The 14619-nt window shown below is 42.7% G+C and overlaps 1 protein-coding gene across 1 annotated transcript in view; it reads right to left on the reverse strand.

Moving 5' to 3' along the window:
• Window positions 1-10629: 10629 nt before the first annotated feature.
• jph3b (junctophilin 3b) overlaps window positions 10630-14619 on the reverse strand; it is a 58484-nt gene continuing 54494 nt past the window's right edge. The window contains exon 5 of the mRNA XM_006641189.3: window positions 10630-12834. Coding sequence (XP_006641252.2) covers window positions 12754-12834 — 81 coding nt within the window. The 3' untranslated portion in view covers window positions 10630-12753. The remainder of the gene's footprint in view (window positions 12835-14619) is intronic.

Below are 14619 nucleotides of genomic sequence, written 5' to 3' on the forward strand. Positions count from 1 at the left end.
ACGGTCTATTTTTAATGGATGTGGTGCTGACGTCTTTGGCGCACAAGCCACCGTGAGCAGCAATACGTCAGCAATGTTCCTTCATGCTCTTCGGTTTCCATGCAAAGTTGTAGCGTCCAGAAATCCCAGAAGTGCAGAATGGGATCCTGGGAGCACCTGGGCCAGTATGAAGGTCTGCATGAGAATGCAGCCAGAACACACGGTTCAGCACTAATAACTGCTGTCTAGTGCCCAGTCTTGCTTTTGCAAGTAGCATCAGGCATCTCTTCTTGTGCCTGCTCAGGAGCAGACATGAGATCTGCAGAGTTTTTAGAGCCAGACTCTTGGTATCAATGCTGCTTAAGATCCTGTCCCCTACTTGTCCATGAGACATCACTAAATATTTAATAATCTTTTAATATTTTGCCGAAGTATGCAACATTTTACACAGGAGATACTTAGATTTCATCGCATGGATATCTGCAATATAAGTCATGCTACTTTATTTTGTTTTGAAGGTGGTCAAGACAAATTCAAGGAAATTTTGGAGTCTATACCTTTGTTATGGGCCCTGTCTGAACTAGTCTTTTAAACTGTATAATTGTATGGTAATTGCATGTAAAAAAAAAGTTGTTTGTATTAAAAGTTTGCAGTTTGAGGCTTGAAAATGAAACTTAAAACAACAAAGCAGAGAAGGTGAGATCCTAAATTAATGGCATTTATTTGTATCAGGAGCAATGAAGCAGAATGAGACACATCTCATTTCTGTAACTGGCGCATTAGAATTTTGAAAAGAACAGCTTCTGTGTAAACATTGCACATTAAATGTTAGCGCTAGGAACTTTAGCTCAGGTTTGAGAATAATCTTAGCCCTTACCTAAACTGCCAAACATCATTGCTAACTGTTTTTTGGCCAACCCACGAAGAGGGGCAGCATGGGAAATCCTAGAGTAATGGGACACTAGCTTAGTTCTCATGCCTCCCTGATTGCCAGTGTCTTGGTGATTTCAATCTGTAGTCTAAAGAGCAATAAAGTACATTTATCACCATATTGAACATAGATCTTCTTCAGGGAAGATCTGATAATGTATGTTATTTTAAATTGTGGACTCTTATCTTAGAGCTTGTGCTCTGTTATGTAAGACAAATGCATTTATTATATCCTCAAGGGAAACTTTGCTCTGGGCTGTTGGGCTCTAGACTTATTTTCCAGAAATTAGTCCCTAAAAAAGAGAGACCATACAAGTATCCTTTCTGTTGCCTAGTCTTTGCCTTGAGTCACAATATGTGTTTGTCTCTTAGTGCTCCGAGTTTGTCTTTAAAGGCAGAAAACTCCCTAAGCGGTGCTGATTTTCTAACTGAAGTACCAGTAATAGATATTTTCCTTCCTGTAGCCCATAAATCGGTTGTCATCACAGATAAGTGTAGGGAATAAAACATGTGAGGAAGGAGATGGAAAATGCAGGCCCCTCCTATGACAAACCGGGCAGTTATATTGAACTGACTTTTCTTTGGCTGATGTTATAATGTAGACCAGGGATACTGCATCCGTTATGTATACTGGTAAAAATGTTTTTCCTGAATCTGTTGGAAAGTATCCTTCCTGTTATGAAACAATTACAGGTTTAAAAGATGCACAGCTCCTCTTCACTGCGGGCCACTGGCTTGATCGTTTCCCATTTCTCTCGCTTTCCTCCCACTGCTTCTACTTGTGAGAACAATGCCTGCAGACTGCAGAGTGTGATTTTGCTAGGCTGCTGTCGTTCCTTTTGGAAAGATTGTAAATGAAAATGTCACTCCCTCGACTGATTGCTGGATGTCATTCTGCTCAAATTTCAGCTTGTTGCTCAGTGTCACAAGGGAGCATCCTACACCAGCCAGGGAGGTTGAGAAAAATAGGTGTGCCCTGTTGCTCTCATCACCTGGCGAGCTTTGTCAGGACCTGGGGCAGTTGTGTGGCCTGAGATGATGGCGTTCGGTTTGGCCCCGTCTTTCCAATACGGTGTTTGTGAGGTCCCTGCTGTGCAGACTGCTCTGTGGTAGGGGGGTGGAAGGTTGTAGTATTGATGAAGCAGCTCCATAAATTTAATATACTGAGGCACAAAAGAGATTCCCGGTTAGTACTGGAATGTGGTGTTGGTGGACCATTAATGTAGGTGGATCTCTTGTCTCTGGACCAGAATGTCCAAACCAATGTCCCAGTATGCCGACAGGGGAAGGACAGAAGCCATGTCCTCCTGATGAAATGCTAAACCACATTCTCATCTGTTTGGTAATTAAAAATTACTTGGCACTGTTTAATGGAGTAGGGGCGCTGATCTCAGTGTCCTGGCTAAATTCCACTGTACAATCTGACCTTCCCAAAGTTTCTCCTTCATTTAGTTCACCTTTACCTGATCTCCTTTTTAGTGAAGCTGCTGGTGCAGAGTGCACAGTGCAGCTGCGTGAAATCCAGGCGGGGCTGCATTTTTGTGATGGATGAAGTGTGTGCAAGGTGCTATCCCTGTGCATAAAGCGATTGAGAAGTGCCATAGAAATTCAAGCACTTATTTTTACCATTTGTTGAATGCCAGTGCCTTCAAGAGTGCATGTCCCAGTGGAAGTGGATGATCAGTCTTGGGCTGGTGCTCTTTCCTCTGCCACTCACTGAAAGGTTTGGAAGGGTAATCCTCTTATCCTGGTCAGTGATGAGGCTACGCGGCAGTGGTATTGTAATTTTATTACAGTAATCCTTTGCTGTAGCGTAGATTGGCTTAGGATTCCATGCTTCACTGTTGTAGATCTCACAAGTCTGCACACAACAAAATATTATGCCAAATGCGGCAGGATTTTCTCCAGACAAACGTTATTGGATTAGCAGCTATTTTATTATAGGATTACCGAGGGATACATACACATTTTTCCTCCATCTGTAATCCTGTGGTATCCCATAGGCCTCGTACACTTAATCATCTTGCATCCGTATGGGATTGTAATCTGAGGGAATTGATCTGAAGGCTGGAACAGGCTGGTGAAAAGTTGCGGCTTTGGAGGATGTGCAGCTGTAGTTTAGAAGAGCCCACGTTCTCTTCAAGTGGTGGAAGTGGAATTTGTTGAAAGAAAGGCCTGAAAAAGCCCAATTTCAATCTGAAAGGAAGACATTAGGACCTGAATGGTCTGAACGGGTTAGAAAGGTGCAGGTCAGAATGGAAAATGTCCTTTCATGATAACCGTATGCTCTGCCATATCTTTGTAAAGCCATGTTGCCAATCTCAAAAATGGGTCCCCTCAGAGTCCTCTCCAACACATGACCCCCTGCAGGACGAGATGATGATTTGAACAGGACTGGACACCATCACCAGCTCGCCCCGCAACCATATAACAAAGAATCACAGAGCCTTCTCTGTTCTGTGACCTACAGTATATTGCATTGTTCAGTGTGGTGATGACATTATGATAGAGTGCATTTCTCATGTTTTGGACGAGGCCTGTTGGTTTTGTCAGGGTGAGAATGTAATGTGTTCTTTTGCACACTTGTACATCAACCAACAAGGAGCAGTGTAGAAAAATCCTGATCTCAATCCCATGAAAAATGTCTGGTGAAATGGAATGATGAATGCAGGGGAAACGTGGAGACCAGCTGCAGTAGAATCTGTGCTGTAGAAAGCATGGCCCATGTCTGGCCTACTATACGGACTATTTCGTACAATGTGTACTCTTTCTCTTCTGTTTTTCAACGTCCCACTCCTACAGTTCTCAGGCTTGTGGTGCAGCCGGCTGGGTCCTGTCCGAGAGGCACAGGATCTCTGGCTTGGGATGTCAGTTGACAGCACTCTGAGAAAATCCGCATGGGCTAGGAGAGACCATGCAGACTCAATCGAAACAGACACCCAAAGCCAGAATGAAACCCAGGACCCTGGAGCTGGGAGGCAGGCATGATGCTATCCCACTGTGTCACCACCTGGTTTGGTAATGTAATCTGTGCTTCACATGCATTTAGCCAGGTGAACAAGCAAAAATATGATTGTTCGATAGCAGTCTCTTTTTGATGAGCTGTCCTGATAAAGGGTGTAGGTAAATCCTTCCTTTGCTCCATTTTGCTAAAGAGAACTGGATCAGACGATGGATGTGTAAGTGCCACAGAGACAGATTTAGGAGAGAAAGCAGGAGCGTTTTGTAGCTGGAGGTGGGTGAGTGAATTGGAGCTGGGTAACCACGCAAAGCTTTTGCCTGATGATTGATCCCTTAGAACAGAACAGACAAAAGCCCCTCAATGAAACGCCTACTGACAAGCAGTCAAACTGCCTGCTCTTCTCATTATGAAACGTCTATGATGTTGTGTTGTGTGATGTACCGGAGACGCATGGAGGACCTCAAATCACATTGACTTGATGGCTCCACACGTCTCTTAGTTGTGGGTCATTTTTGTGCCGGAGAGAAAGCTTAACATCAAAAATGATCCTCCTATGGACTTTAAAAGTACTGCAGACTGCTTTCTCTGGTTTGCTTGCACAACCTTGCATTATGGACTAAAGAAAATCAGCTCAAGTATACCGACCAAGATACTTTCAGGAAGCATGGGCCCATCTGTGCTGTGCAGAGACAGGAGGGGAAAAGTCACCAGCTTCGAGGCGGATGTTTGAAGCAGCTGTGCTTGAATAATGTGGAGTGCAATGTGTGAAGGCCAGCCTAGATTCATCAAACAAAACCATGTTAAAGAGCAGGTAGCAGGATTCTGAGAAAAATACAGTAAGTGCAGTATATAAAATATAGCTTATATAGATCCTGACAGCTGTCTTTTTAACAGTAAAAAGTTGAGATTCCATTGTCAGACATCTCCCCTTGAGTGCTTTGTTGTCTGTTGAGAGGAAGTGACATCTTCTTCTTGCATAACCTTTGTCGACTGCAGGAAATGACACCTCAAGGCACTTTGACTTTTCTGCACTCTGTGATATCTCAGCTCGTTACAGCTGTGCTCAGGAAGTATGCGCAATCCTACCTTCAATGTTTTAAACCCTTTCAGTACAATCTGTGTACATATCTGTGACTTAGAAAAAAATCAGTTTGCCTGCAGCCGTAGTATTTAAATGAGAGAGAAGTGGACATATGAAGGAGTTTTATATCACTTACAAGGGGAGGGGAAATGCATTTTATAGTGTCTCACTTCTTTTTTTCAGTCCAATGAGATGCCTTTCTTTAAACAAAGGGAGAATTAAAAAATTAAAACAAAACAAAGAGTTTCTACACACTTCTTTACTTTTTCAAGTTATGTCTCAGAAAAAAGTAGTGTTCAAAGCAGAGGTGCCATTTGAACCTTATTTTTGAAGTACAAATCTAAAGCAAAAAAAAAAAAAGTCCTGAAAAGTCAAATATTAACATTCCCATTTTTTACCAGACATCAGTGGAACAGTATTGACAGTTTTTTTTTCGTCTCCATGCCAAAAATGGAATCAAGGCATGTTGGAACAGACTGTGCAGACTCATAACTCTCTTACAGCAGGTTTCACAAGGGCTGCATTTGTTATAGTAGTCTGAGGAACAGCGCTATATGTGATGTGTTCCATTATGCAGTAATTTTCCCAGTATGCCTTACTGTGGTGTGGCATGCTAGCGCAGTGGTTAATACCACTGCCTCAGAGCGCTGGGGCCCTGCATTCAGTTCCGGATCAGCTTGGAGTTTGTATGTCCTCCCGATGTTCGTGCAGGTTTTCTTTTGGTGTTCCAGTTTTCTCCCACAGTAAAAAAAGACATGCTGGTAGGTCGACACTGGTGTGAGTGTGCACATGGTTGTGTTGGTGTCTGTGTGTGTCCTGCGATGCACAGACATCCTGTCCAGGTTGTATCTCGCTCCCCTGTGATCTGAACTGGATGAAAAGGTTAGAGAATGGATAGGTTTCCAGTGAATGTTAAGGATGACCTTTAAGACTGCAACAAGAAAAGGATGTAGATCTGTTCCTGTGGTGAGTGATGTTCTCTCTTGGGTTTTCAGAATGTCTTCAGAGTGTGGAAGTTTGGTTACAAAGGATACTCATATCAAATATAGTTTTGACTGTCTCTTTCTACAAAGTCCTAAGGCTTCTTATAATTTATACAAACAAAACTCTTGTGATGTTTTTAAGGAAGCGTTTTGTAGTTCCAGTCTAGTTAATATGAACTTTATGAGTTTTCTTATTTAGGAAGACCAGACCTTGACTTAAATAAACAAGCTTTGGAATAAGCCTTCACTTTGTACAGACCTCCAGAGGGACTGTGGGCGATTTGTAGAGATGTTTGTTTCCATTATTGATAACCTTGATGGATACTTCTGGGCCCAGTTGATATTCAGGTAGACAAGGTGAGCAGAACAGGACAGATCAGTTCTTGACATTTCACTCCAGTCCTGGCTTGTAAATGTGTTTCCAGGTCCGAGGAACTGTCTCACTCAGTCCAGATGTGTGGTTCAAGACAGTCTCTTCTTGTATTGAAGCTAAAAAGGTTACAGAACAGTTGAAATATTTAAATAGTCATAATAAATATTTAGTCATAAATATTTAAATAGTCATAATAGGTCTATTTCCATACTCTACTATTGTTCAGTATTTACAGATATCTGGGTAGTACTTGTGGTTTTTAAAGATGCACATCCTCCTGTCTCAGAACTACAGTACAATTGGGTAAAATGCAGCTAGGAGACATTTGTAGACTTAGAAGGCATCACTTATTTATGACTCCTTCATAAGGGCAACCTACAATATCATATCATGAATAAAATTAGATGTGATCAAAACCAAAACAAAATACATTTGGTGACCTTTAGGCTTGTCCACAGCCAGCCTGGTGCTAGACTGCCTCTCCCTGCTTGTGATTCCTTATTATTTCATAAAGCTCCTCGTGTGTCCTTCTCTTCTGCAAGACACACTTAAAAGAGATAGTGCCATTTTCAGCCATCGTGGTCAAATCGTAGCAGTGCACTAATTAAAAGGACTGGGAAAGGTGTTTTGAGAGTCTGGGCTGTGGGTTTCTAATGCCGTAATCCTCAGAGATTCAACACGTGCAAAAAAAAATGTTCAGAGTGTGACCCTATAATGGTCACATAAAAAATGGTCTCAGAATTATTTGTTGCCTTGTTTGGCACACAGTGTCCTGATTTCCTTTTTTTGCAGGTTATTTGCAAGAGAACACACATCACTTACTGATTCACTGTATTTACATTTAAGACAGAAGTGAACCCTACCTTGTAAATGTACTGTAACCAAGCACTTCCAGGCATGGTCTGTGCACGTGAAGTGATTTATCATAAAATATAAGGTCCATAAACTCCCTATTAAACCAAAGCACAACCCTCAAAATGGGATGTAAACTATTAAGGACAGCTTCCAGTATTCCGCGTGGTTCCTTTCACTAGATTTACTGGTTCGGGTTACTTTGAAAGCTTATTCCACCCTGAATTCTCTGTTACTTTTAGCTTCTCTGCTGTGCTGTTTCTGTACCCTTTTGGGAAAATGACTCACCAGGAGGTGGTGCGCTGTGAGACGGGATTGTGTAAAATGAAAAAAGAAGACAGAGACAGCTGGCTGTGTTTGTCGATAATGGACGTAACAGCTGGTCAGCCCCACCTGTGTGAATGCAAAGTTCGCCTCAATACTGAGCCCTCCTCTGCCCTTGTGGGTCTGCTCTGTCACATGGGAGCCTTTGGGCATGCAGTGGCTTCAGCTGACAGATAATTTCCAGCTATTGAACAGCTCCCACTTTCCCAGCAACAGGTCTAGGTTGCTGTGGCCTTTATTCCAGCAGGAATCTGATCGCTTTTTCCTGTACACGGTAAAGGCTTTATTGATGGGAGCTGACGCACACAGTTACACACCACACTTTCACAGGAGGCCTCCTAGTCCCTGGTGTTCAATATAGAAAACAAAATCTCCGAAACAAAAGGAAAAGTGTGCGACATATTAATGGATATTTGGAGGAGATTCTGATGACAAAATCACAACTGAATAACAAAAATTACTACAAAAGGTATGCTGTCTATTAATTTAAAAAATGCATTAGAGTATCTTAAATGCTGCTTGATGAGATGTTTTAACAAACTGACAAATACCTTTCAGATACAGGAAGCCAATGTATACTTACATCCTACACAAATGATACCACTTTTTCTCATTTTTCTCTTCATCCCAGTCTCACTCAGAGCAGAGCTGGGTGCTCTCTTTTCCCTTATTGTATACGGCGTGGTCAAGGTGTGTGTTGCGCATATGCCAATCTAAATTAGATTTCCGAGGATGAATTGGTGGTCAGTAGTCTATTTTCTTTCCCAGCCTGCTAGGTCAGGCCAGTTTTGAGCACGTCTTACTTATTTCTAGGACTTTTCTCAAAGAGAAAAGCAAATAATCAGGTGGTCTCACCCAGCTTTGTAAACTCGGTAAAAACCACCTGACTACTGGTCAGGTGAGTTTGGTTAACTTTCAGAGCTGCTGTCTGAGTTCCACGCAGCCTGCAGAGCTTGTCGGCAGTAGGTTTCTGTTAGTGGAACCATGCTGTGAACAGAGTGGCGGACATGCATGAGCTAGGCTTCCTCGAGGCTGACAAAATTGAGACCTAGGCTCTAGTACAGAGAATTGGATCACAGATGTTGTAGTTTCCCATGAGCATGTAACTTGGCTATACAACTTTACACAGGAAGCAGAGGAAAGCCTGACCCATTACACGGACACATGGATATTCTGGATGTGTAGAAAGTGACAGTATCAGGAGATGAATCCTCAAAAGCACTGACATAGTGAGTCCAATGGTTTTCTTCAGACCCAAAAGTGAAACATGAATCAGGGAAAGAAGTGTAAGCTATGAAGTAGTGAATTTAAAACAGGGAACAGGAGGCACTTCTTTACTCAAATTGTGGTGGGCGTCGTTTCTTATAAAGTCCTATAGGCCTGAGTGGCTTTCAGTTTGATCCTGTTGTAGTCTCGCTTTGCCCATCTGTACATCAACTGCAGCTAACATTTGGCATTTTTGCTGGTTGTGTCTTGTCTATCGCCTCACCAGAGCTGATGACAGAAGACACGTCATACTATTTAATCTGCCTATTCTGTTCTGTCGGGCCCATGGAAACATGAAAACAGTGGAATTTTCTCATTTTTATTTATTCAAAGATGCATTAATAAAATGCTTTGGGGTCGTCATTATATGTATTGGTACAGCAGGTGTGTAAACTAATGTGATATATATAGGCAAGGCAATCTGTACTGAATCAGAATTTTCTTTCAGTTATAACCTCATTAGAATAGAGCCACTGTCTTACTGTGTTAGACCTGGACTGAGTACACTCAAATGGTGGGAAGAAAAGGATTGTCTCTCAAGGGGGCTTTTGTTCTAAGTGGGTTGAGGTCCGAATACATTGTTGCTGGACTGATAGAGCTCTGGAGCACTGGACAAGTGTAGTGAGACTGCGTGGTTGTGGTGATCTGGCAAGAAACCAGGTCAGAACATGGAGTCCTACAGTGAAGCACGAGGCCCAGAGGGAGAGTCAACAGCAGTGAGTACGCTTTGAACTTGGGAGAATATGTTGTGCCCTGAAATAAAACTGTGGACAGTGTGAATGCGCTAGTGGACGTGTCCTTTGCTACTGTACTGTAATGCAGGATTGACTCAGGGGACTGCCGGCCACTGCTTCTGTGTTCATCAAGACTTCCAGCCCCACAGACCCCCGGAGTCTCTTCTCCAAAACTCGAGGTTCATTAGGAGGCTGTTGGGTTCAAAAACAAGGATTTACAGTTCGCAGAGAGGAAATAAAAAAAAGTCCCCAAACTGAATCGGGTTGTTCTAGTGCTCTAGACTGCTGCTGCTTATTTTAGACTAAAATGTCTGATTCACACCTTCGACGTGATGACACAGTTCACACAACTGTGCCCGTGCTGTGACTCACTCTGGCTATCAGTAGGGGAGAAATGAACTGCCTCAATGTTCTGATTTATACCAGGGAAGCCTGCTTAAAATGCCCCTCCCAGTGTGATATCTGTTTTGCTTGCTTTTATGAATGCGCAGGTAGAAGGCATTCTTGGATTTTTTTAGATTTTTTTTTAACTCATTTCTTTTCAAAGGAAATACGACTGGACAAGGGTTTAGCCTCAGTGAAGACTGAAATCTCCAACTGTGTGCAGGTGTTTATTTTTTTGGGGTGGGGATTGTGTAGTATTTTTAGTGGCCTAAAAGGAACCTTTCAGAGCCTCGCTGATGTCAAGTCATGCCTTTAGCTGCCTGAGTGAAAAAGCACCGCTCTGGGCTGTGGGGCTCAGGAGAGCCAGGCTGGTTCCCTTCCTCTGAACGTGCTCATTGAGCATCACAGTTCCTGGGGGTGGGGGTGGGGGGCAGCCCACCGTCTGGCCCCGCCCCCTGCATGGTAGCACAGAATCCTGAACTGCGTTGTCATGGCAGCAGCCTGCCCTGACTGGCAAGGCTAAGATGCAGTCTCTCCCCCCTCCTGTGCACAGACTGAAGCACCTGTCCTCCATGCTGGAAAAGCAGTTCGAGATGAGAAACGTGCCTTCTCCACTGCATACAACACCACCCCCCTCACCCCCCCCCCCAAATGAGCTGGAGAAAACCCTCCAAACAGACAGTCAGGAGTATTCAATCTCCCCGTGTTCACAATCTGTGTGCAACCACAGGAAAATTCTAGGCAATAAACATGGAAAGTGAAATGGTTCACAGATTTATTGATTAAAAAAAGATAAAGAGAGAAAGAAAGATTTCTGACATTTCTTAAAGTGAATGGATCTAAAAAAATGAAAAGTCAAGCAAACATATTGCCCTCCAGGCCATTTTCTACACCAGATTGGTTGCTTTTAAAAGGCAAAGCTGGAATGTCCATATAACAGAAGTTCAGATTAAATTTTTTTTTACACATAAATCAGGTTTGATTGGCAAAAAACGACAAAACAAAACCTGCATGCACTGGCATGCCATTGGAACACAGGGGAGATGTAAGCCAAATAGCAAATAGGTAGATTCATTCATAATTTTGAGCACTCAAGCCCTACAGTCTTCAAAATGACTCAAAGAAACTCTCGCCTGGTGAGCCTGTGCTCATGAAAAGGAACTCGTCCAGCATTTCCGTGACACTGTCACAGCACAGCACGTCTCCTTGTGTGCTTACCAGGCTGTGGTTCTTTCGATAGAGAAACAGAGTAGAGACAGCTTAGGTACAGAGCATAGGCAGACAGGCTAGGTCAGCTATGAAAAAGATCCTTACACACATGCTATAAAAGTGTCATTGACAGTCTTGTTCATAAGCCAGTTTAAAAATTGACAAATAAAAATTGGGAGTTAATGGAAAGCAGAGACAAGTTCATTTGCGTTCAAGGGAGTAACAGTTTGTGTGGAAGAGACAGGCTGTGTGAATACCTCAGAAAGGGAGAAATCCTTGTAGCTGATGACCAATAACAGCACCTAGACTAAGCCCGAATCTAAAGGTTAACCTTTTGGGATGAACTTAAACAGCTTTGCAACCTGAACTGCTTTCAAAACTAGAAGAGTTATTTTTTTTTTTAGATATATATTTTTTGTCTTTATACAAAACTAAAACATACGTGAGCATGCAATATATTTTGTTACTTTTGTTACTTTTTAAAAAAAACAAGGCAAATGGCTTTTCAGACGTCTTGCAAAAAGCTAAAAATGAACTTTTCTTTTAAATCTGTGAATTTGAAAGCAGTTGTTTAAAATGTTAACAGTCTCTCCTCTGGGAAGTGTGATTTTCGGTTTGTGTCAGCTCCTACTTTCCACTTCTGTTTCTCTGATTTGTGGTGTGTCTCGTCCACTGTGACTTTGCTTTCCCTCGTTTTGTGATGTGGAGTTAGTGAGCCGTTTTCTCATTGTGAGGTGAAGAAAGGTGTCTTTTCTTGTTTCCTTAACAGATGACCGAAAGGAGAGTGGAAACTAGCCCTCCTGCATATTGTGTTCAAAGCATAGGAACATGCAGCACTGTTTCCTGTCAATAGAAAGCACAATAAGGCAGGTCAATGACATGACATTGGTCTGAAGTGGCTCATTTTAATGTCGGAAAATTCTTCTCCATCGTGCCCCCCCCACCCCCAAATTAAAAATATCTAGCTAGAACCTGAATCGGAAGTTATGTTGAGAAAACGCTTCACAATCCACACGTCACAGCAGATCATCATTAAGCCCTTTCATGGCAGAAGGGTAACCCTGGTTCTGTCATCTAATTGCATACATTGCGTTTAGCCCTGGTTTGTTTGGTATCTGACTCAAAACATGACTGCCATGACAGAAAAACCTATAGGAGTGGCTCCTGAAAGAAGGGGGTGCTTGCTGCTTCTTCCAAGCTCACACTGAGGGGACAGAGACCAGCTCCTCACTGTACTGTCCTCTCTCTGGATGTGGCCCACGACGCTCCTGCTCTGGGTCGCAGCACGTGGAAGAGGGATGGAGTTTCGTTGCGTTGCCATGCCCACAGAACGCTATACTGTTGTACAAGCCAGGTTTTTTTTTCCCGTTGTTACTTTCAGGAACAAAAAAAAAAACTAAAGCCAGAAACAAACAAACCAACAAAATAAAAAGGCTAAAAAACAGGAATTGGAAAAACAACTGTTAAACGGCTTATCACGTTGAGAACTGGGCGAGGAGCGAAGGAAAAAAAGGAAACAGAGTAGAAATCAGATCTCATTCCCAGGTTCTGTTGAGTTGGAGTTTGCTAGTTCGTCTCCTTCTGTCACTTTTTTTTTATTTGAATTTTCACTTTTTTGTCAAAACAGGGGCCGTTAATAATATAGATAAGAATAATCATAATTTATAGGCATTACATTAAATAAAAAAGTGAATAAACAAAATGGCGACTCCAATGTTCAGCAAGATCACCATAACAACCAGGATAGAGCTTGAGCCCTGCAAAAAGAAGAGAGAAAGGAAGAGAGCAGCATTAATTGGGAATCCTGCCTTCCTCCCACTCGCCCTCCCACACAGTCTCAGTGTGGGGGTTGTCAGGCTGTGTAAACAGTGCCTCTTGATGTAGGCCCTTTATACCTACCTGCCTCTTTACAGAGAGCTGCGCAGAACTAGAGAGGGCCTGCACACCCCTGGTTAACACTAGGTGGCCTTCTGTCACACATAACATTGGCCACTGCATACCTGGGATGGAAACTAATGGAATCTGAGTTTTACAGCAGTCCATGCACAACTGCCTGTCCTTGTGTGGTGGCAGAAACCATGTTTTTAAGCCATTTGTCAAATCAGCTTCCTTGTACTGTACAGCATTGCACAGGTATCAGGCCAGTGTGTGCCTGAACTGGACCCTAATTGTTTTGCAACATGTGTGTGTGGGAGCACAGAATTGTTTTCAGACATTCCCCTTGTGTGTTGTTTTAGTTTCTATTTCACAGGCAAGGCTTTTGGTAGCACAGTATATCTCACTATATCTTTAGAATATCTCAGCTGGACTCATGGGGTAAAAGTAACAAAAGAAAACCCAACAAAGTCCATTGCAGCCCAACAATGCCCTAAATGTAAGATTTAAGGAAAATTTATGATTTGGCACCTTCACAACAATACCGAAAAAAAACAGTATTTCACTAGAGAGACTGCTGACACAGGGGCTGGAAGCTACCTCCATGAGTGGTGTTTGGAACAAATGTATATTTAAACTTCAGGACGAGGAGAATATTTTAAAAGCCCCAGTCAATCAAGATGAGGGTTGAGACACACAGCAGGCGGCCTGCTTTTAAATACAGGAAAACAAGTCTCTGCATTTCATTTCTATGCTGTACCTCAGACTGCATCGCTTAACAGTTCAGTTAAGGACATGGAGGCATGTCTGTATGCATTGTTGCTGAAAATGAACAATTCCCAGCTCTAATGTATTGTGTTCCATGGAAATGTGATAAACCCCACCTAACAAATCACAGCCATCGAGAATAAAGGGCGTATATATTTCAGATCTGATTTTATGCATATTGCTGCTTCTATTACCAAAATTTATTCATGAGATAAGAAGTTCAAAACACGGTACATCTTCGCAACTGGACCACTGCCAAGCACCTGACATGCGCAGGATATTCGATAAGTGGTGAGACCTGCCCAAACTTCGTCTAACGCGGGGATCTGTGCTTTAACCCTCCCGCACTGCTGCATTCGCAGCCTGAGCCTCCGATAGTTCCGTTCACACGGGGCGCTCTTGCCTCGGCAGACAGCTTCTGCTGGAGAGGCATAAACTGTTCCCTAGCAACAGAGCAGCGCTAGCCAATGCCAGGACAGGATTGCGAGCGAGCGGCTCGGCTAATCTGGCGAGCGTGGCCTGTTACTAAGGCGCTCTCATTAGAGGCTGTGCAAGAGCTACAACGGCTCAACTCAGGAGCGGTGAAGATGCTGGGGGTGGGAGATAATAGCTTCTGCTATGGCCTTGGTATTTAAACACTGTGTAATTGTTAAACAAAACATACTGTGGGTCGTTTTCTTCAGTTTATATCAACATTATAATTATAATAATAATAATAATAATAACAATAACAACATTCAAATAAACATTCTAGTTATTTCTGAAATTGAGTTGGTGGACTATGAATCCCTACTATTTTTTAGTAATGGTTCATAATCACCTAGGTTTATTTATGGATGCTGCAGTAACTGGACAGTAAATGCTGTTTGAACATGCTGCGTGGATACTGCACTAGCTGG

The sequence above is a fragment of the Lepisosteus oculatus genome, chromosome 20, assembly GCF_040954835.1.
Source record: "Lepisosteus oculatus isolate fLepOcu1 chromosome 20, fLepOcu1.hap2, whole genome shotgun sequence".
Lineage (NCBI taxonomy): Eukaryota > Metazoa > Chordata > Actinopteri > Semionotiformes > Lepisosteidae > Lepisosteus > Lepisosteus oculatus.